This window comes from Oncorhynchus nerka, linkage group LG24, assembly GCF_034236695.1.
Source record: "Oncorhynchus nerka isolate Pitt River linkage group LG24, Oner_Uvic_2.0, whole genome shotgun sequence".
Lineage (NCBI taxonomy): Eukaryota > Metazoa > Chordata > Actinopteri > Salmoniformes > Salmonidae > Oncorhynchus > Oncorhynchus nerka.
The window spans coordinates 15073326-15095880 of record NC_088419.1 but is presented as its reverse complement, the minus strand read 5'-3'; the positions used below and the strand labels follow the sequence as shown (position 1 = coordinate 15095880).

The following is a 22555-nucleotide window of genomic DNA, read 5'->3' as shown; positions in this document are numbered from 1 at the left end:
CTGTACATAGTCTATTGGTAAATAGCCCACCCATTTTCACCTACCTCATCCCCATACTGTTTTTATTTATTTACTTTTCTGCTCTTTTGCACACCAATATCTCTACCTGTACGTGACCATCTGATCATTTATCACTCCAGTGTTAATCTGCAAAATTGTAATTATTCGCCTACCTCCTCATGCCTTTTGCACACAATGTATATAGACTCCCCTTTTTTTCTACTGTGTTATTGACTTGTTAATTGTTTACTCCATGTGTAACTCTGTGTTGTCTGTTCACACTGCTATGCTTTATCTTGGCCAGGTCGCAGTTGCAAATGAGAACGTGTTCTCAACTAGCCTACCTGGTTAAATAAAGGTGAAATAAAATAAATAAAATAAAAAAGTTGGCTTGGTTGGTTGATGTCTCTCCTTCCCTTACTTCCTCCCTGCACCCAGTGTCACTCACAATAGCCTACACACACAGCACGGCCCCTGCTAGAGCATCACCACTTCCTCCCTGCACTCCCTAAAGCTTTATCAGCTCCAGTTAATAAAATATATATCCTACGGCTTCCCTCACACGGAGCGCGTCTCTATATTACATTTGTATTTATTTATGCATATCGCATCCCGATGGGAACTGTCCAATTCGGAACGGGTCCAACGTTTTGGACCTGTGAAGGCCGCTACCTAGAAGTCCTTTCTCCAAACTGAAAGATGTTGGACAAAACAAGTCGTCATCGATTGGATCGATTCTCTAAACAATCAGCGTGTCAAAGCTAATGACTATTTCCGAAACACCGCTTTACCGAAGTGGCTCTGGCCCAGCGTATCCGTTTCTGGGACCAATCAGAACGGTTTGAATGTGTTCGCATTTGAGAAAGTTGGAGTGAAGAACAAATCCTGACTTATCGTGGATAAGAAACTTTAGTGGGCATGGCATTTGGCCAGAGCGATGTGGTTGGGTAGCCAGGCTAATCTTCACCTGCCATTTGATATGAAGGGAGAAAGAGAAAAACCCTGTGTAACAAGTTTAACATATTCATACTTGTGCCCTCCCTGAAAGCCACAACATGGCAAGCTTATTGAACCAGCTGAACTTGGTAAAGGATTCTCACCATCAATTAAGCTTTCACATGGACAATGTCATTTTATTAGGTGTGCTTGCTGAAAGCCAAGCACATCTTTAGAAATGGTTCATCTTCTGCTGCCAGCTGTAGTGACAAAACTGTAACGCATAGAACACACCAGCAGTGTTTAAATCTGCGAAAAATAATATGCATCATCATCTGGATGTGTGTGCAACAAAAGTTCAACACTCACCTTCTGCTACCATTTCTGTCCAGCCGTCTACACATTCAGTTTGATGCATAATAAATCCAACTTATGCACCACACAGAGCGCACTACAACTGCCTCTACAACGCAATGCTGCAAGGCAAACGTAGCGTGTCATTGGAAAGGAATGTAATTCTGGTGTACCAAAATGCAATGACGCTGTCGGTGCGTTTTCGAAGCGTAAAAGGTACCAACACCAAAACAACTTTAAAATGTCAAGATTGCCACTGGCCAGTGTGCTTGAAAGAAATGTTTTGAAATACATCACACTACAGCCATATTTGCATCAATATGACCAAGGTAAGATATTGTTTTGGAAATTATAGTTTAGAGTTGATAAATCACCTTTCTTATTTTCACAAATGTTACCCACTATGAAGATTGTCCTTCATCACATCATCTAAGGCCTTTTATTATTATTACTATAGTTGTTAATGAGAAGCACATGTATTTCTTGATAATAATGTGGGTTAGAGATTTCCTCTTGATTGTTGTTGATCACCTGAAAAAGAGAATTGTGTGTTAAGAGTTTGAGTTGGGAGCACTGGCAATTGGTTTGATGCCGGAACCTTTCGTTGTGAGTCTCCCAATAATATAGGTTATTTCTGGTAATTAATTCTGTTTACTAATTAAAACGTGAAAGTAGATCGTCAGAAATGTGTATTATTAGTTTACCTTGTATTTCGTTGTTTATTGAAGAGGGTTCTGTTCATTTCCTGTTCAGAGAATTGACGGGCAAATGTGGCGCGCTGGAGCGCATAGTCGTATGTATTCTCTTACGCATGGGTTAAGCACAGTTATTGATATGTGTGCTAGTATAGGCTTAAGAGTACTATTTGGACATGCATGGTATTTCATGTCCGTTGAATGTTAACTGACAAGATATGTGAAAGGGTTTCCCATTGGTCAGTTGCTTCATGGGTATTACTATAAGCCTGTTCTCTCACTGTTTTGTGGAACAGAGATGGTGTAAGGTTGGCACGCTGCTAGATTTGGTTTTGAAGAGCTCTATTTGATCCCAGTTTATTCTTTTTGTAAATACTTCTACATGTTGATGGCTATATCTTCACGTTTGATAATAAAAAGCCTCACTCTTGGCAAAAAAAATTGGTTCTGTATAGTTTCCTCCTCACTGTAAAATCCTCTCACTGGGTCTCACACCCACCTTATGCAGAAAAATGCAGACAGTATACGAAGCATTAGCCTATTTTACTTACAGCGCTCTGTTGACTAACATTTTCTTTCCACTACTACATCACTGTAGCTAAGCGAACATTAGCTAACACTGTATAGGAAGGTAGACCGTCTCCCTAGTTACTCCTAGATCTGAAAAGGGATTGGATAGGTGTACGCAAAATGGCAGAAATCCACCCAGTCCAGGGAGGGACCTACCTGAATTTGTCCAATAGAAACTCTCGTGCAAAACATTTTGCAATGGAATCTGACTAATACCCCTGATAAGACATGAACCAATAGGATCAGCTTCATTAAGTCTCTTTACCTAGACCTGTAACAAACCTGTTCTTCACTATAAAGAACCAACCCACAATTGAGTTTAATGCCATCATAATAGGTTTATTTTCAAATCAAGTAAAACATTCAAGACATATATATATTTTTTTAAATCCAAGATTCACAGAGGTAAAAAAAAAGGCATTATGTTTATATTGAGGCTATAATACTAAGTGATATGCACATAAAATGCAACTTTTGTATCAATAAAATCAATCAGTGCTTGGGTTCTCAACTTACACAAGCGAGGGGACAGGGGTGAGAACCCCTTCAGCCACTAAGGGCAGAGAAAACAAAACAACAACAAAAATGAACAACTCCAACAAGAGAAAAGTCAAGTTAATTCAATCAAGAGCTAAACCTGTACTTGTACCTAAATGCAAAGAGGTATCTGCTACTGGAACATAAGGTTTAAAGCATTGGGTTGTCTTGGAAATACAAGGAGATATTGGTATATATATATATATATATATATATATACCCCTTTAAAACCGATCTCTAAAGCATTTTGTTGTCTTGGAAATACAATAAGGTATTGGTTTATATTGACAACATTAAGGTTTAAAGCATTGTGTTATCTATTTCCTCATTGATCCACATTATTCCAGTATGGTTTTATTGTGTATAGACATTCTGTGAATCAAAACATAATATAAGGATGAGTAAACATTAATGTTCCCAAAAACAGGCCAAGAACAGAGCAGCCACCATGGCTATTGAGGTATGTGAATTTCCGTCATTGTCAGTCATTTCCTAATTCACCCACTAACAGGCATTGTGTGCTTTAGTGTCCCCCTCTTAGCATCACAACATGGATAAGTATTGTTTCTGAAGCCTTTACAGATCTCTAGAACTGACTCAATACTGGATTACAACCAGAGTAATGCTGAATTACAAATCGACCCTAGTCCCTACACCCTAGGTACTCCGGTAGATTTCAAAGGATTGGATATGTGGAAACCAAGGGTTGGAACCTGTTCAGGAATCAGAACAGACAAATGGAAAATACAGACATTATTTGAGGGTCAAAATCATAAAAGGGAACGAAAGTGTCTGGCTGTACAATTCTTATTGAGACATGTTGATAGTTCTGTTCAAGATCAAACATTCGTGACCAACTATATTCATTGGGTTTGGCTTGTCAAACCCGTACTACTGCAGCTGCAGTCAGCCAACAATGATTTGCAATTTGTTGAAATTGCTGCAGGCCTGCTGCTGCCTGTGCACGAGCTGAGCGCTTGCTGCTGACGTCACTCACAATGCACTTTTGCAGCCAGGCACGTGTGTTGTGACTGAGTGTGACACAGAAAAAAACGTTTTTGTGTCATTTAGAGGGAACATGCGTGCATTTTAGTGTTTGAGTCACTTTTCATAAGTTGCTTAAAGTTCCAAATACATTTTTAAAAGGAGCTAAATTTGTTGCTAGGTGCTGTTTGGAAAAAAAAAAGTTGCCAGGGTAGTCTGAAAAGTTGCTCATTCTAGCAACAAAATGGCTAAATTGGCATCACTGAGTGTGTAGGCAAAGTGCCCACGAGGCTAATGTAGCCTACTGACGTTACAAGCGTGATGATTCAGAAATTAGGGAGAGATTTTTTAATTCGAGAAGAATGGATTAATTGTTTCAATGCTAGTTACAGATACAGTAGTTCACGTTTAACATTGAATTTACTAACTACAAAAAGGTAAGACGTGTTTTTAATTCTGGTTCCGCTCTGCACACACAAGCTTGTTAGCTAGAAGTTCAAAGATTCAAAGTTGTTCTGTAGAAGCCGCTGCTCCGTAGGTATAATTCTCTGCTAAATTTCAGTAGCATCTCTTGCCCTACACTTGGTTGTGCATGTAAACAACTATAGCCTAGGCAGCCGATAGCGCCCATGCACTATCTAGGCTTAAACAAGTGTCGCTTGCCCACTCCACAGCAAGCTGCTCTATCCACACTGATTGGTGAAATTATTTAATGTAAAAAAAATAAAAAGTTGATTTCAGAGGTTTAAAAAGGAATGGAAAGGAACAATATAAACCAGTACTTTTTGGGGGGTTCGAACATGTTCAGAACTTTATTTTGCAGTCGGAACAGTGGAACCGAACAAAAAAATGTATGGTTCTGTTCACAACGAAACGATTGTAAAACGTTTTTGGTTCCAACCCCTGGTGATCTCTTCATTTTACTTTCAGAATAGCTAGGTGGCAATGTTGCCAAATATCCATCTATACAATTCTCCTAGGAGTGGCTAAGGATGAAGGACAAGGGGTCGATTTGGAATTAATCTCCCTCCACTAGGCTTAATCTGATCAAGTAAAAGTCTGAATTTGGGGGGCATCACCAGTAGAGTAATCACGAGAGATAGACCCGAGGCCTGAAACTCAAGAGCTGAAAGCAGTGGTTTTGGTTCACATAAGGTTAAAATAACACAGAACAGGTGCATTCAGCATCATAATGTTTCAAACTGGTTTGGTCTTGAACGGGATCGAAGGAAAAGACCCTATGAACCTGGAATAACGTGTCACTGTTGATTTAGGTCTCTCTACTCTCAAGCATGTGGCAATCAAGTGTCAACCTGGTTTGGCAGCTGACAGTGAAGATGGGAGTCAAGTACATCAAACACAAGTGTGTGAAACATTCGACTCAATGCGCCTGAATGCAGCCTATTAGACAAGTAAATCATATGGTGCCTCAGTCCACAACAGAAAGCTAATCTGAACACAACCACCTTAGAGACAGCATTCTTTTACCACACTAGCACCTTGATCCCACCTAGTATGAACCGATGTATTGGGCATGTACACGCTAAGAAAGTGGGGACGTTAAACATCGAGATGTAGTGGTTTACACCCTGTCAGTTTTGGAGGCAGCGTTAGGTTTGCTCTCAAAAAGCAGTGCTGTAGCAAACTAACTACAAATAAGTCAAATCGGCCAACAGTTGCCTAGCTAGCTAAAGTTAATATTTCCAGTTAGTCCCCGACCGCTCCTAAAAGCTCTTTTACTAGCTACCGTAACACCTTTGTGTCACAGATTCCTCCAAAAATGATGCGGTGTCTCCAGTTGTGTTTTATAAATGGGACTTATTCCAATTTCCAACCATACTGGACATGTATTGAAAGTGGAGTGCTAGTACGTGCATTTGAACAGAGCCTATGAGAGTTTCGCAATTCACACAACATAATTCCCTACCTGACTGTTAAATACTGAACAGGATAGCAAGATGAGACAATAATCAAATCAGTAGTTCCAATGATTTGAAGAAACTGGTACTTTTTGTTCATATTTCGGCATAAACTAGTCGACCATGTACTGCAAACTGTAAGACTAGGAGGTGAGTTTATACTGTAATACTGCAGCCTTCACCCAAAAACTCCTTTTCATCTCAGAGTAGTTGGTTTTTCAGTCCAAAAATAAGAATATTCATGAAAAAAAAAGGATCTCTACATATGCAAGGTCACTATTACTATAAAAATCTACATATTTCGTGTTAAGTATTATTAATGCCACTCATAACTAGATAGTGTTGTTTACAAAAAGAAATGACCTTGAGCCAACACAACTTGTGATTTTTGGAGGTTGTCAAAATGGCTGACATTTAGGTCACTTACTGACGAACCCAAAGAGAAAAATAGCTATTTGGTAATGCGGTGGGACTACTCAGACAAAACATTGATAGGCACAATCTCCTTGTGCATATACGCAGTACAATCTTATTCGTGTCCACCTCATGCCGGTCATTATCAAGTGGTTACAAACAATGACAAAAGTTTTTTTATTTTACAACAAAGTCAAATCCTTTTAAAATGAGGTTAGTATAAAAATGGTGTATAAACACTTGACCAACGACATGCCTATATAGCTGGCCTAAAACGGAGGATTCCTCACTGGTTGTTGTCTGCAGCTAAGCAAACAGTATTTTATGCTCGGAAAAGCTGACACACACACACAGACTTAGCTGGCAGAGAGAATTCACCCTGGATGTGGTGATTAACACTCCCATTTCAAACCCAAGTAAAAGGCCTAAAAAACTGTCTTTGATGTGAAAACAATTGTTATAGTCACAACCGATCTACTATTTCAGTTATGTGATTGATTGAAATGGCATTGTGACTCCTGTGCCAACAGCGCCGGATTGTAACAAAAAACTGCACAGAGGCGGTAGGAGGGGCCAGGAGGAAACACAGGAAATGAGGTAGGATTTTGCTGGAAACAAACAAAAAATATATATATTTTTGTTGAAATGACTGATAAAAATCTGTGGCAACACAAAGGGCCCTTCAAAAACTCACAAAGCCTCAGTACAATATAGTCCTACAGTTATTCATACAAGATCAATAATACAAAACATATGAAAGAAATGCACAAATATGCATAACTCAAGAGGTAGTTAACTAATATCAGTACATGAGGTACAGAAACATTAAAACTTGGTGGATGATTCCCAAAAGAATAAAATATTATTTTTTTTATTCCCTGAGAACAGTTTATCATCCTGAGAGGAATTGTGGGTAAAAAAAATAAAAAATAAACATTGTACCAAAAATGGAATACTATCCAGGTGAGTGCTCCTTGGTCTGTGCTCGTTGTGTGGTTTGGTCATTCTCTTCCTCTCTGTTGTTGTGCACTTGTTGGATTTATTTCGATGCATGTCACACATTCAAAAAGCTGTACATAAACAACCTCAGTGTTGAACTTTCAGCAATCGTCCCTAGAAATTCCAAAGGAGCAGGAACATCAAAGCGACAATTCCTACTTTTAAAATGCCTTCAAATGAAGCCATACTCTTTGGTACAGAAATGTATACCAAAAACAGTTGGTTACCTACATAGTTTGTTTTAGAGCTTTAGAAAACACAAGCTAGTTTGATATCATCATACAAAGTCATTTGATTTGTCAGCACATTAAGATACATTTCCAAAGTGAGCCACATTAACTTTTGGGTGGAGTGCCACTTCAGAGAAGTTATTTTCACATTCAATATGGTCAGAGAAGAGTTGTCACGTTTCATTAGGATACGCGCTACTGGAAAGTCGCAGAGGATTCACGTCATACGAAAACCAGCATTTGAGTTTTTTCTGCCTCCCTCCTTCCTGTCTTAGTAAATCTCTGGACTATTTGGAACACGGCAGCGGTGTTTTGGAATCCTGTTTTGAGGGGGATTGTGACATCACACAGACCTAGAGGGTATGTAGACTTGACTGTTACTGGGCCTTTATCTAGGATTCTGAGGTTTACCTAATTAAGTCAGGGAGAACCTCCAGGCCCTAGGCACTTGATGGCAAAGGAGGAGAGGGGATAGCTTGTGATAGAGGGGTAGAGTGAAGGAGATAGTGATGTCACACAGGTCAAAGGAGGAGAGGGGATAGCTTGTGATAGAGGGGTAGAGTGAAGGAGATAGTGATGTCACACAGGTCAAAGGAGGAGAGGGGATAGCTTGTGATAGAGGGGTAGAGTGAAGGAGATAGTGATGTCACACAGGTCAAAGGAGGAGAGGGGATAGCTTTTGATAGAGGGGTAGAGTGAAGGAGATAGTGATGTCACACAGGTCAAAGGAGGAGAGGGGATAGCTTGTGATAGAGGGGTAGAGTGAAGGAGATAGTGATGTCACACAGGTCAAAGGAGGAGAGGGGATAGCTTGTGATAGAGGGGTAGAGTGAAGGATAGTGATGTCACACAGGTCAAAGGAGGAGAGGGGATAGCTTTTGATAGAGGGGTAGAGTGAAGGAGATAGTGATGTCACACAGGTCAAAGGAGGAGAGGGGATAGCTTGTGATAGAGGGGTAGAGTGAAGGAGATAGTGATGTCACACAGGTCAAAGGAGGAGAGGGGATAGCTTGTGATAGAGGGGTAGAGTGAAGGATAGTGATGTCACACAGGTCAAAGGAGGAGAGGGGATAGCTTGTGATAGAGGGGTAGAGTGAAGGAGATAGTGATGTCACACAGGTCAAAGGAGGAGAGGGGATAGCTTGTGATAGAGGGGTAGAGTGAAGGAGATAGTGATGTCACACAGGTCAAAGGAGGAGAGGGGATAGCTTGTGATAGAGGGGTAGAGTGAAGGAGATAGTGATGTCACACAGGTCAAAGGAGAGGGGATAGCTTGTGATAGAGGGGTAGAGTGAAGGAGATAGTGATGTCACACAGGTCAAAGGAGGAGAGGGGATAGCTTGTGATAGAGGGGTAGAGTGAAGGAGATAGTGATGTCACACAGGTCAAAGGAGGAGAGGGGATAGCTTGTGATAGAGGGGTAGAGTGAAGGAGATAGTGATGTCACACAGGTCAAAGGAGGAGAGGGGATAGCTTGTGATAGAGGGGTAGAGTGAAGGAGATAGTGATGTCACACAGGTCAAAGGAGGAGAGGGGATAGCTTGTGATAGAGGGGTAGAGTGAAGGAGATAGTGATGTCACACAGGTCAAGGGAGAGAGGGGTGTGATGGTGCTTTAACATAACGCTGTGTTAACTTGACAAAGAATCCTACGCACAATACAGAGCTTTCTTAAACTATGTTAGAATATTACTTACATTTTAATAATATGCTATTCTTTCATACATATATTACTGACATATATTGTGAGTTTATAAACTGTTCAACTAATTAGCCAGCAACCCAACTCTAGATCTAGTCCAATTAAATAATGGTATTTTTTTCTGTTTTGAAACAAACCTATCGGTGGATATTGATTATATGGTTTCTTATGAGGCATGTGTAGGATTATATGAAATATTATTGTTAATAGCAAGTCCAGCTAGAGGTTGGCCCCTAATCTGAAAGATGAAACTTCTCGTCTGCCACTGTTGTTTTGTGAAAGGGTCAACGTCTCTCGCACCCACATACAAAAGCCCACACACACACACAACTCCACTCACAACCCCACTCACACACACAAGCAAGTATGCACACATGCCTGGATTCAATGCTATGCACTCTGCAGTCAATTGTCAGTACCACTGAACTAGAAAATATTCTGTGGTTCAGGAGTGACAGTTAGGCTACTGGTAGGTATGACATTCACTCTAGTATCCATGGTAATCTCCTCTACACTGATTGGATAGGCCACATTAAAGAATAATTTTGCTTCTGATTGGTTGAGGTTCCATTGTTTTGATACAGGGCCTATCAATCCTGATCCCACACTCTTAGAAAAAAAGTAGAACAAGTTGGTGGTGAGTTGATTAGTTGAATCTAGTGTGTAGATGCGAAGGATACAACTAAAATTCACAGGATTAAGAAGCACTGGCCTACATCAAGGCCTTATTTAAAATCCTTAATGCTTAAAATTAACTCTGCTGGATCGCCGCATCATGACCTTTGGAACGGTTATATAATATAAATATGAACCAGGTGGACCAAAATCTAAAAGAGAAGCGAGTCCTATTCAGAAATTGCCACAGAAAGAGTTATGGATGACATCATCTAACCCAGAGAGTCATTAGATTCACCGCCAACCTTGTTTCTCTTTAAGACCATATCGTCTCTTGAGCTGCACTGATTGAGACCAGTCACACACAAAGAGACAGTCATTCACATGCATCCATATCCCCAGCAATGGTTGTCATAGCTGCCACAGCCAGTCAGTCACATACATCCGTACCCCTGACGATCGTTGCCATAGCTGCGCTGGTCCTGCCAAAAATAGACCTATTATTTCCACAAGTGCGAGGTAGATTAGGGGTGGGGGTTAAGGGGGGTTCCTTAGGTGAGGAGAGTCAGGGGTCGGGAGGTACAGCTCTCCCCCTATTTCCTCCCCCTCTGGGGGCCAACGCGGTGTGACTGGGGTAGCTCCTCTGGGGAGGGCGAGGGGCCCTCAAGGGGGGACGAGCCCGAGCGCTTCTCCTCGTCGGCGGGGTACAGGTGGGTCGAGGTAGAGGGGTGCAGGGGGTCCTGAAAGCCTGTGGGGGCCGCCAGCACCTTGTGGGGACACTGGGCCACCATGTGCCTGATGCTCTGGCAGTAGTGGCATTTCTTTGGCTGGGGGGGCAGGCCACACTCCTTGGCATGGTGGTCCAGACCTCCACAGTTATAACAGCTGGACAGAGGACAGTGGGAGTGGAATGGAGAGAAAAGGATGAGAGGAGGAGGAACAGGTAAAGGACATAAAACGGTGTCACCCAATTTGCTACTAGTATGTAAACAACATTCAATGACTCATAAGAATTAAGTCATAATTGGATACTGCTTTAATAGGAGTCAACAGGTATAATGTGTTACGATGGAGCTATAATACACAGCAAGTCTTGTCATTAGGCTTCATCTGTTATTATCGTCAGTCATCTTGACTAAACATCAGATGAAAATGTGTTACATTGAGAGACGTGACATATTACAAGCCTAATTATTATTTAGCTATTTATTTGACCTTTATTTAACTAGGCAAGTCAGTTAAGAACAACCATTCGGTTACTAGTCCAACAAGACATTATTAGACATCATAAAGCCCCATACACTCTTATAAGATGTAATAATGTCTACCAGTCAGCTTTATGTAAAGTGTTAACCAAAAGAATAAAAGCAATTTCCTGACATCAACCCAGTGCTATGGGCTGAGCAGCGGTACTTAAGTAACAATATTTTAAGTAATACTTTAGTACTTTAAAGTACTACTTCATTTTTGGGGTCTGTATTTTACTGCTTGTCTTTTTGACTACTTTTACTTCACTACATTCCTAAAAGGAAATAATGTACTTTTTAATCCATACATTTTGAATGCTTAGCAGGACAGGAAATTGGGTCCAATTCATGCACTTATCAAGAGAACATCCCTGGTCATCCCTACTGCCTCTGATCTGGTAGACTCACTAAACACAAATGCTTTGTTTGTAAATGATGTCTGAGTGCTCCCCTGGCTATCCATACATTTTAAAAACAAGAAAATGGTGTTGTCTGGTTTGCTTCATAAGGAATTTGAAATGATTTATAGTTTTATTTTTGATACTTCAATATATTTCAAAACAAATACTTTTAAACTTTCACTCAAGTAGTATTTTACTGGGTGACTTTCACTTTTACTTGAGTCATTTTCTATTAACGTACCTTTACTTTTACGCAAGTATGACAATTGGGTACTTTTTCCACCACTGGTGCTGAGGTGGAGATTATTGGGGCCTTATTCAGGATTCCTTGATTTCTGTACATGTGCTCTTTCCTCCACTAGATGGCAGCATAACAAAGGCCATAAATCCCTTTGAAATGCCAGAAACTATTGTCACTACCCAGCAGTTTCTATATTTATACATATATATATATATATATATACACTGCTCAAAAAAATAAAGGGAACACTAAAATAACACATCCTAGATCTGAATGAATTAAATATTCTTATTAAATACTTTTTTCTTTACATAGTTGAATGTGCTGACAACAAAATCACACAAAAATGATCAATGGAAATCAAATTTATCAACCCATGGAGGTCTGGATTTGGAGTCACACTCAAAATTAAAGTGGAAAACCACACTACAGGCTGATCCAACTTTGATGTAATGTCCTTAAAACAAGTCAAAATGAGGCTCAGTAGTGTGTGTGGCATCCACGTGCCTGTATGACCTCCCTACAACGCCTGGGCATGCTCCTGATGAGGTGGTCTCCTGAGGGATCTCCTCCCAGACCTGGACTAAAGCATCCGCCAACTCCTGGACAGTCTGTGGTGCAACGTGGCGTTGGTGGATGGAGCGAGACATGATGTCCCAGATGTGCTCAATTGGATTCAGGTCTGGGGAACGGACGGGCCAGTCCATAGCATCAATCCCTTCCTCTTGCAGGAACTGCTGACACTCCAGCCACATTATTGATTATTTACATTTTTAAAAAAGTTTGAAATGTTTTGGCAAAGTATACAGGTAACTTTTGAGATATTTTGTAGTCACGTTGAGCAAGTTGGAACCGGTGTTTTTCTGGATCAAACGCGCCAAATAAATGGACATTGTGGATATATATATCGACGGAATTAATGGAACAAAAGGACAATTTGTGATGTTTATGGGACATATTGGAGTGCCAACAGAAGAAGCTCGTCAAAGGTAAGACATGAATTACATTTTTATTTCTGCGTTGTGTGTCACGCCTGCAGGGTTGAAATATGCTTGTCTCTTTTGTTTACGGAGGTGCTATCCTCAGATAATAGCATCGTTTGCTTTTGCCGAAAAGCCTTTTTGAATGTTGGTTGGATTCACAACAAGCTTAGCTTTAATTTGCTATCTTGCATGTGTGATTTAATGAAAGTTTGATTTTTATAGTAATTTATTGAATTTGGCACTCTGCATTTTCCCTGGCTTTTGGCCTGGTGGGACGCTAGCACATATCCCAGAGAGGTTAACTGTTTAAGACGGTCCCCTTTTCTAATAGAGGCCGGAATATGATCAATACATTTTAATTCATTATATGAACAGTGCCTTAGTCCTCCATTCTTTTTGATGACCAATTTACCCCTTTTACCAAAGAGCCCCTTCTGTCTATCAAAATGTACTATTGTGTACCTTAGTAGCGCTTCCCTTCCTCCTCTTTCTACTAATTAATCACAGCACTTGGGTGGTGCTTAGAGGAAGCAGCTCCACAGTCATTTTATTTTAGGACATTTTACAACTCAAACTATGGATTTTACCCAAGAGGCTAGAAGATGTTCCTATTCCCATGAAGAAAGCCAAAGGATTATTACCCCTACCACATTGCTAGATGAGATGACATCCACAGAGAATACTGGAATGGACTTAAACAAGGCTTACAGAGGCTTGTAACACCTTATGGAGGAAGATACCAAACTTGACCTCAATTCTATCACCTTGTCTGACTATTGGAGGAAAGGCCTAATCTCAGAGGACTCAGTATTATGAAGTTTCCAGCTAATGGAGCACAAGGTAAAACTAAATGTAGAGATAAATGGGAGGCTATTCTCAACAAGTGTTCTTTTGACCTAATGCTACTTCTAATAGAATAATCTAAAAAGGACAGACAAGTAGTCCAAACAGAAATTGAAGTAAAAAGTAAAATCACAGAACAAAGTGACAATTCTAACAAAGCACAATGTGATGAGATCTTGAAAGAAAAAGTAGACACATTCACTCTGACATTGAAGCAAGACAAGCTAAGAACATTTAGAAGAGATGAAGTAGACTCTAGAGATGGCAAGGTCTTTGCCTGGAGAAAACCAACACGCAAGAATTCAGAATCACATCCCCAGAGAAGAAGATCTAGATCTGTTTCTTTCAACTTTACAAGCAGTGACGATGAGGATCACCCCAGACATTTAGAGGCTCCTCCCAATATTTTTTAGTTCAGGAAGAGGTTCCTCAACAAGAGAAGGAGAGGACGCGGAAGAGGCCAACACGGAGGGGGAGGAAGAAATCAAGACTATCCAACCACACGGAGCAGGACCAGAACAAGGCTGTGATCAACATTTCTGGAGAACCCCTTTCTGATGATTGTATAAGGGTATTGTCTAAAGGACTGTCCTTTGCCACATATTCAACTAATGAATTGACCTATTTCCTTTCTACAGGAATTGGCCTGGTACAAGCAAAACATCTCTCCAACTACAGACGCCAGTGTCTCAGGTCAGGCAGTTTGTTCCCTCAAAAACACCTTTTAAGCCTAAATCCACTTTTTGTCCCATCATCCAGAATGCCACACTGAATACATTTGCCAAAAAGTGAATTTTAATGTGGAGAATCTGTTTAAGAATCTGTTGACTCCAACCAAACACGACAATTTATATATTTTTCGTGATATCCAATTGTTAGTAGTTACTATCTTGTCTCATCTCGTACGGGCTCGGGAGAGACTAAGGTCGAAAGCCAAGTGTCCTCCGAAACACAACCGAATCATTGTCCTAAAATGAACGAAAAAGCAGACAAAAGTGGTGCTTCTTCATCACACAAAGGAATAACCTCAACCAATCTCTAAAGACTGACATCCAGTGGAAGCGATAGGAACTGCAAGAAGGTCCCTTAGAAATCTGGATTCCCAATGAAAACCCATTGAAAAGAGTGACCTAAAAAGAAATCTGAATGGTTTCGCCTGCTAAATAAGTTATGTTATACTCACAGACATGATTCAAATAGGTTTAGAAACTTCAGAGTGTTTTCTATCAAATTATACTAGTAATATGCATATCTTATCTTCTGGAGATGAGTAGCAGGCAGTTGAATTTGGGCATGCATTTCATCTGGATGTGAAAATACTGCCTCCTGTCACCAAGAAGTTAATCATAACATCTTTATCTTTCAGGACCGTATTAAACAGGTTAAAGGATGTGCCATGGGAGCTACAGCCCTTCCTACGCTGGTTTGTACTTGTGTAAATGACTTCATTTTGGATCCTTCTAATAACCATTTCTTTGACTGGATTATATGGTGGGGATGCTATATTGATGATGTTTCCCTGTTCTGGTCCAACTCAGAAGATTAACTTATTTCCTTCCACCAATACCTTAACAACATTAACCCTAACATCAAACTAACTATGGAGTACAGCAAGGATAACATTCATTTTTTGGACCTCGACATTAGTAAAAATGACAAAGGTTGTTTGCACACATCAATCTTAGATGTGTGCAAGCCTACAGATGGGAATACCATTCTGAGGGCAGACAGCTTTCACCCCAAAAGGCTAAAAGAGAACATTCCATATGGCCAATTCCAAAGAGTCCGCAGAATTTGAGATCAGGAAACAGACTACAGTGTCAAATCTGCTTCTTGAATCGAGGCTACAGCGTTCAGGTCCTGAAAGATGCAGGTATAAGGGCTGGATTACTTGACAGAGAGAACTTGTTGCGAATGGGAGTGCCTCGTGACACATCAGAGAGTGTATTTTGTTACAAAATATAGCACTGAAGCAGAGAACATTAAAATAATCATTAAAAATAATTTGGGAATCATCCAAAGTGATACGCTACTACGCCAAGTCTTTCCTGAGCCACCAGCCATAAGCTTTAAGAGATGTCCGACCCTAAATGACAAATTAGTCCACAGTTATCTTCCGGGTGACTCTCAAAAAACTTGGCTTGACCACAAACCCAAGGGCTCTTAAATGTAACCATTGCAACCATTGCAGACATATGGCACAGAAGAAGTATTTTGTTGACACAGCTTCCTAAATGGAGTATCACGTCAAGCATTTCATTAACTGCAAAACCACTCGTCATCTATAGATTGGAATGTCCACAGTGCAAGGTGTTCTACATTGGACGGACAAAGAGACTCCTTCAAGACCGCTTAGTGGAACACAAGTACGCCATACGGGTAGGCAATGAAGACTACCCCATGGCAAGGAACTACAAGTCCCTACACCATGGCAACCCTGCCTCCCTACAAGCTATGGGTATTGATCATATTCCGGCCTCTATTAGAAAAGGGGACCGTCTTAAACAGTTAAACCAAAGGGAAGGCTTTTGGATTTACAAACTACAGGACACTAAATACCCTGGTTTAAATGAAGATATGGATTTACAGAACTACAGGCCACTAAGTACCCTGGTTTAAATGAAGATATGGATTTACAAACTACAGCCCACTAAATACCCTGGTTTAAATGAAGATATGGATTTACAGACTACAGGCCACTAAATACCTGGTTTAAATGAAGATATGGATTTACAAACTACAGGCCACTAAATACCCTGGTTTAAATGAAGATATGTATTTACAAACTACAGGCCACTAAATACCCTGGTTTAAATGAAGATATGGATTTACAGACTACAGGACACCAAATACCTGGTTTAAATGAGGATATGGATTTACAAACTACAGGCCACTAAATACCCTGGTTTAAATGAGGATATGGATTTACAAACTACAGGCCACTAAATACCCTGGTTTAAATGAGGATATGGATTTACAGAACTACAGGCCACTAAATACCCTGGTTTAAATGAAGATATGGATTTACAAACTACAGGCCACTAAATACCCTGGTTTAAATGAAGATATGGATATACAAACTACAGGCCACTAAATACCCTGGTTTAAATGAAGATATGGATTTACAGACTACAGGACACCAAATACCTGGTTTAAATGAGGATATGGATTTACAAACTACAGGCTACTAAATACCCTGGTTTAAATGAGTATATGGATTTACAAACTACAGGCCACTAAATACCCTGGTTTAAATGAGGATATGGATTTACAGAACTACAGGCCACTAAATACCCTGGTTTAAATGAAGATATGGATTTACAAACTACAGGCCACTAAATACCCTGGTTTAAATGAAGATATGGATTTACAAACTACAGGCCACTAAGTACCCTGGTTTAAATGAAGATATGGATTTACAGACTACAGCCCACTAAATACCCTGGTTTAAATGATGATATGGATTTACAGACTACAGCCCACTAAATACCCTGGTTTAAATGAAGATATGGATTTACAGAACTACAGGCCACTAAATACCTGGTTTAAATGAAGATATGGATTTACAGAACTACAGGCCACTAAATACCCTGGTTTAAATGAAGATATGGATTTACAGAACTACAGGCCACTAAATACCCTGGTTTAAATGAAGATATGGATTTACAAACTACAGGCCACTAAATACCCTGGTTTAAATGAAGATATGGATTTACAGAACTACAGGCCACTAAATACCCTGGTTTAAATAAAGATATGGATTTACAAACTACAGCCCACTAAATACCCTGGTTTAAATGAAGATATGGATTTACAAACTATAGGCCACTAAATACCCTGGTTTAAATGAAGATATGGATTTACAAACTATAGGCCACTAAATACCCTGGTTTAAATGAAGATATGGATTTACAGAACTACAGGCCACTAAATACCCTGGTTTAAATGAAGATATGGATTTACAGACTACAGGCCACTAAATACCTGGTTTAAATGAAGATATGGATTTCTCACCCTTCCTGTAGGGTTGTGATGGGTCCGTTTGCTGTCATCTAGAGGATATTTTGCTCAATTGCCCTCAGCTATGTTTAGACTGTTGTTGTTCATGTTTGCTTTGTTCTAGTGTACTATGGAATATATTGCTTTCTTACTCTTGACACTTCTCCCAGTCATTTAAGGTTAGAACTACCTTTAAGTGTCCTGATACTTCTAGCTTGGAGTTGTATCTTTATGATAACATAGCTACAGTATTTCACTTTTTAATGTGTATAGTGTTGCTTACTAGGTGTGTCCAATTTTGTAACCACGCCCTCTTCTAATTAGGGCTAATTGGAAAAGCTGTTCAAAAGAGGACATCATATTATTATTTTTGTACTCCCTGACGAAGGCCATGCAGCCAAAACACGTCGGATTTTTAAAACTCTTTCTATTGAACATCCCATGCTAATAAAGGCGTTTTAATTATATGAAGAGTGCCTTGGTCCTCCTTTCTTATTGTTGCATGTTCCATTTATATTTTTGTTCTATATATTCACACAGTACAGTCAAAATGGACACCACCTCATTCCAGGTTTTTTGTTTTACTATTTTCTACATTGTAGAATAATAGTGAAGACATCCGAACTATGCAATAACACATATGGAATCATGTAGTAACCAAAAAAAGTGTTAAACAAATCTAAATATATTTTATATTTGAGATTCTTCAAAGTAGCCACCCATTACCTTGATTTGCACATTCTTGGCGTTCTCTCAACCAGCTTCATGAGGTAGTCACCTGGAATGCATTTCAATTAACAGGTTTGACTTGTTAAAGGTGATTATGCCAAATTTCTTTCCTTCTTAATGCGATTGATCAGATGTTAGGTAGAATTTTGGTTCCAACCGCCATGTTTTTGTGAGTCGCAGAGTAGGTGTGGTAGCCATTCTGGTTACGTGTGCCTTGAATTCTAAATAAATCAGACAATGGCACCAGCAAAGCACCCCCACACCATTACACCACCTCCTCCATGCTTCACCGTGGGAACCACACATGCAGAGATCCGTTCACTTACTCGGAGTCTAGTAGAAGTGGTTTATTTGCAGCAATTCGACCATGAAGGCCTGATTCACGGTCTCCTCTGAACAGTTGTTACTTGAACTCTGTGAAGCATTTATTTGGGCTGCAATTTCTGAGGGTGGAAACTCTCATTTATTTTAACTTTATTTAACTAGGCAAGTCAGTTAAGAACAAATTCTTATTTTACAATGACGGCCTAGGAACAGTGGGTTAACTGCCTTGTTCAGGAGCAGAAGGACAGATTTGTACCTTGTCAGCTCGGGGATTCAATCTTGCAACCTTTCGGTTACAAGTTCAACGCTCTAACCACTAGGCTACCTGCCGGCCCTATGAAATTAACTTATCCTCTGCAGCAGTCGCGGTCCTCTATAGAGACAGTCAGCACAGCCAATCACAGTGCTTGATGGTGTTTGCAACTGCACTTGAAGAAACGTTCAATGTTCTTGAAATTTTCTAGATTAACTGACCTTCAAGTCTTAAAGTAATGATGGACTGTCGTTTCTCGTTGCTTATTTGAGCTGTTCTTGCCATAATATGGACTTGGTCTTTTACCAAATAGGGGTATCTTCTGTATACCCCATCTCAACACAAGTGATTGGCTCAAATGCATTAATGAGGAAAAAAAATCCACAAATTAACTTAAGACACACCTGTTAATCAAATCAAATGTTATTGGTCACATACACATGGTTAGCAGATGTTAATGCCAGTGTATATCTTCTGTATATAGGGTTGCACATTTTGGGGAATATTCAGAGGTGGACACATTCCGTGGGAATTAACGGGAATATATGCAAATTAATATTAATACCACTTAAATGTAGATGTTTCTTGCATTGGATATATTTACCATATAATAAATATGGAGACAGAAACATAAGGTAAAAGGTTTATGATAAGGAGACATAAATGCAAATGATTAAATCCTTCCAATATAAATAAAAACATTTAATTAGTTATCGATTGAACGTTTATTATGATTTCACTGAACAAAAAGGAATATTGAATGATCCCCAATGATCCATCACATCTCCCAAAAACGTTTTTGACATACATCTGTAAAATGATGATTTAGAAACTAAAGCTTTGGTTGGCTTCCATGTCTTCTCCCTGGACCTCCTCAATGTCCACCTCTTGAACATCAGACTCTGAGGCCTCATTTTCACTGTCACTTTCCAACCTTGTTGAGGATGGCTTGTTGTCAGGCTCAAAGCCTCAAATTTTCCCAGATGGCCACCAATTTTTCAACCCTTGTATTGGTCAGCCTGTTGCATGCTTTTGTGTGTGTTTTCCCAAACAAGGACCAGTTACACTCTGAGGTGGTGGATGTTGGTGTTATTTGGAGGATGATGGAGGCAAAAGGGGAAAGAGCTTCAGATCCACAAAGTCCCTTCCACCAGGTGGCTGATGAGATATGTTGGCATGACTGCCATATTGCATCTCCATCCCAAAGCCCTTGCTTGTCAGTGTACTTTGCCAGACTGTCAAGAACCTTAACCTCATCCAGGCCAAGGTGGCCAAACACAGTAGTGATGACACCATAGGCCTTGTTGATCTCTGCACCAGACAGGATGCTCTTGCCAGCATACTTGGGGTCCAACTGCGGCGTGTATGGGCTTCAGGCAGAAGTCTTCATGCTTTTTTATGCATTTCATAACTGCAGGTTCCTCTGCTTGGAGAAACAGTAAAGAAGGCAGGGCAGTATGGATTTCTCTTACATCTGCAAGCAGTCTGAACATCAGACAGGATGGCATTGTCCCCCTCAATCCGTGCAATGGCTACTGCTATAGGTTTCAGGAGTTTCAGGCTGCTCTCCCAAAACGTATCATCCAGGAGGATCCTCTTGATGGGGCTGTCCATATCAGCAGACTGTGATATGGCCACTCCTTCCCCTCCAGGAGACTGTCAAATATGATGACAACAACACCCCCAACGGGTGTTGCTGGGCAGCTTCAATGTGGTGCTCTTATTCTTCTCACTTTGCTTGGTGAGGTAGATTGCTGCTATACCTTGATGACCCTTCACATACCTAACCATTTCCTTGGCTCTCCTGTAGAGTGTATCCAATGTTTTCAGTGCCATGATGTCCTCGAGGAGCAGATTCAATGTATGAGCAGCACAGCCAATGGGTGTGATGTGAGGGTAGGACTCCTCCACTTTAGACCAAGCAGCCTTCATGTTCGCAGCATTGTCTGTCACCAGTGCAAATACCTTCTGTGGTCCAAGGTCATTGATAACTGCCTTCAGCTCATCTGCAATGTAGAGACCGGTGTGTCTGTTGTCCCTTATGTCTGTGCTCTTGTAGAATACTGGTTGGTCGAACATTCGACCACCCATCAGAGATGATTGCAATACAGTCTGATTTCTCTATAATTTGCTTGACCTTCTCTTGAACTCTGCATCCAGCAAATGACTGGATAAAGCATGTCTGGTTGGAGGGGTGTATGCTGGGCGAAGAACATTCAGACATCTCTTCCAATACACATTGCCTGTGAGCATCAGAAGTAAACATTTGCATACACCGCTCGAGAAAGACATTCAACAGCATTTCTCTAACTACGTTCCTCCATTGAGTCAAAAAACCTTCTGATTCCAGGAGGACCATGATCTGTTTCTAATAATGTGTCTTGATTCATCATTTTCACCTCACATAGAAGTAGAGGGACCTTTGTCAGAGGTTGCTTGTTGTGAGCGCTGAGGGAACTTTATGCACTTGGTCAGATGTTTCTGCATCTTTTTTGCTTTCTTCACATATGATTTGGCACAGTATTTGCAAATGTACACAGCTTTTCCTTCAACATTAGCTGCAGTGAAATGTCTCCACATCAGATCGTGCCATGGCATTGTCCTGTAAAGATTAGAAGAATAAAAACAATAGATAATAGTTACGCAGTTAGATTAAACAAGTCCTTTGTAAGATGAATGTTTTCAAATAAAACATGTATGGAAACAGGTGAATTAACACTCCTCCGATAGCAGGCTCAAGAAAGCTAAAACCCACATGGTAGCAAACTAACTTGCAGAAATTGTTAACAAGTTAGAAATGATTTAGACACACTTTGCTATAGGTTACTATTTACTAGTTAACAAAAAATAATGTGTGTAACATAAAATATATTCACCCCACCCAGTATTGTAATCAAAAACTTACCAGAAAGCATGTAGTCCTTGGCTCAGACAGTGTAGTAGTGTGGGCTCAATAGAATCTCATTAGTGTGCAAGATCTTGAGAATCAGATGTAAATGTGATGGAAGAATGCACTGTGCGTGCAAAGGGTTGCAATTCCATTGAATTGGGGACAGTTTAACCAAAATATGCCACAAGACCTAGAATTGCTTTATGTGTATCCCACAAAAAAAGGTTCACTGTTACAAGCTAACTTTGTTTTCGGAAAGTGTCCGACCCATTGCAACCTGTCTGTATACCAGCCCTGCCTTGTCACAACACAACGGATTGGCTAAAACACATTAAGAAACAAATTCCACAAATTAACTTAACAAGGTACGCATGTTAATTGAAATGCATTCCATGTGACTACATCATGAAGCTGGTTGAGAGAATGGCAAGAGTGCAAAGCTGTCATCAAGGCAAAGGTTGGCTACTTTGAAGAATCTCAGTTATGACACTTGGTTACTACATGATTCCATATGGGTTATTTCATTGTTTTGATATCTTTACTATTATTCAACAATGTAGCGAATAGTAAAAATAAAAACCCTTGAATGAGTAGGTGTGTCAACTTTTGACTGGTACTATAATATATATATACAGAGTTGAAGTCGGAAGTTTACATAAACGAGTTTTAATGACTCCAACCTAAGTGTGTT

General features: G+C 40.1%; 1 protein-coding gene across 2 annotated transcripts in view; it reads right to left on the bottom strand.

Annotated features, from left to right (window-relative positions):
- Nucleotides 1-7428: 7428 nt before the first annotated feature.
- lin28b (lin-28 homolog B (C. elegans)) overlaps nucleotides 7429-22555 on the bottom strand; it is a 49022-nt gene continuing 33895 nt past the window's right edge. For both annotated transcript variants that reach the window (XM_029645324.2, XM_029645325.2), the window contains exon 4: nucleotides 7429-10839. In XM_029645324.2, the coding sequence (XP_029501184.1) occupies nucleotides 10548-10839 (292 nt within the window). In that variant the 3' untranslated portion in view covers nucleotides 7429-10547. The remainder of the gene's footprint in view (nucleotides 10840-22555) is intronic.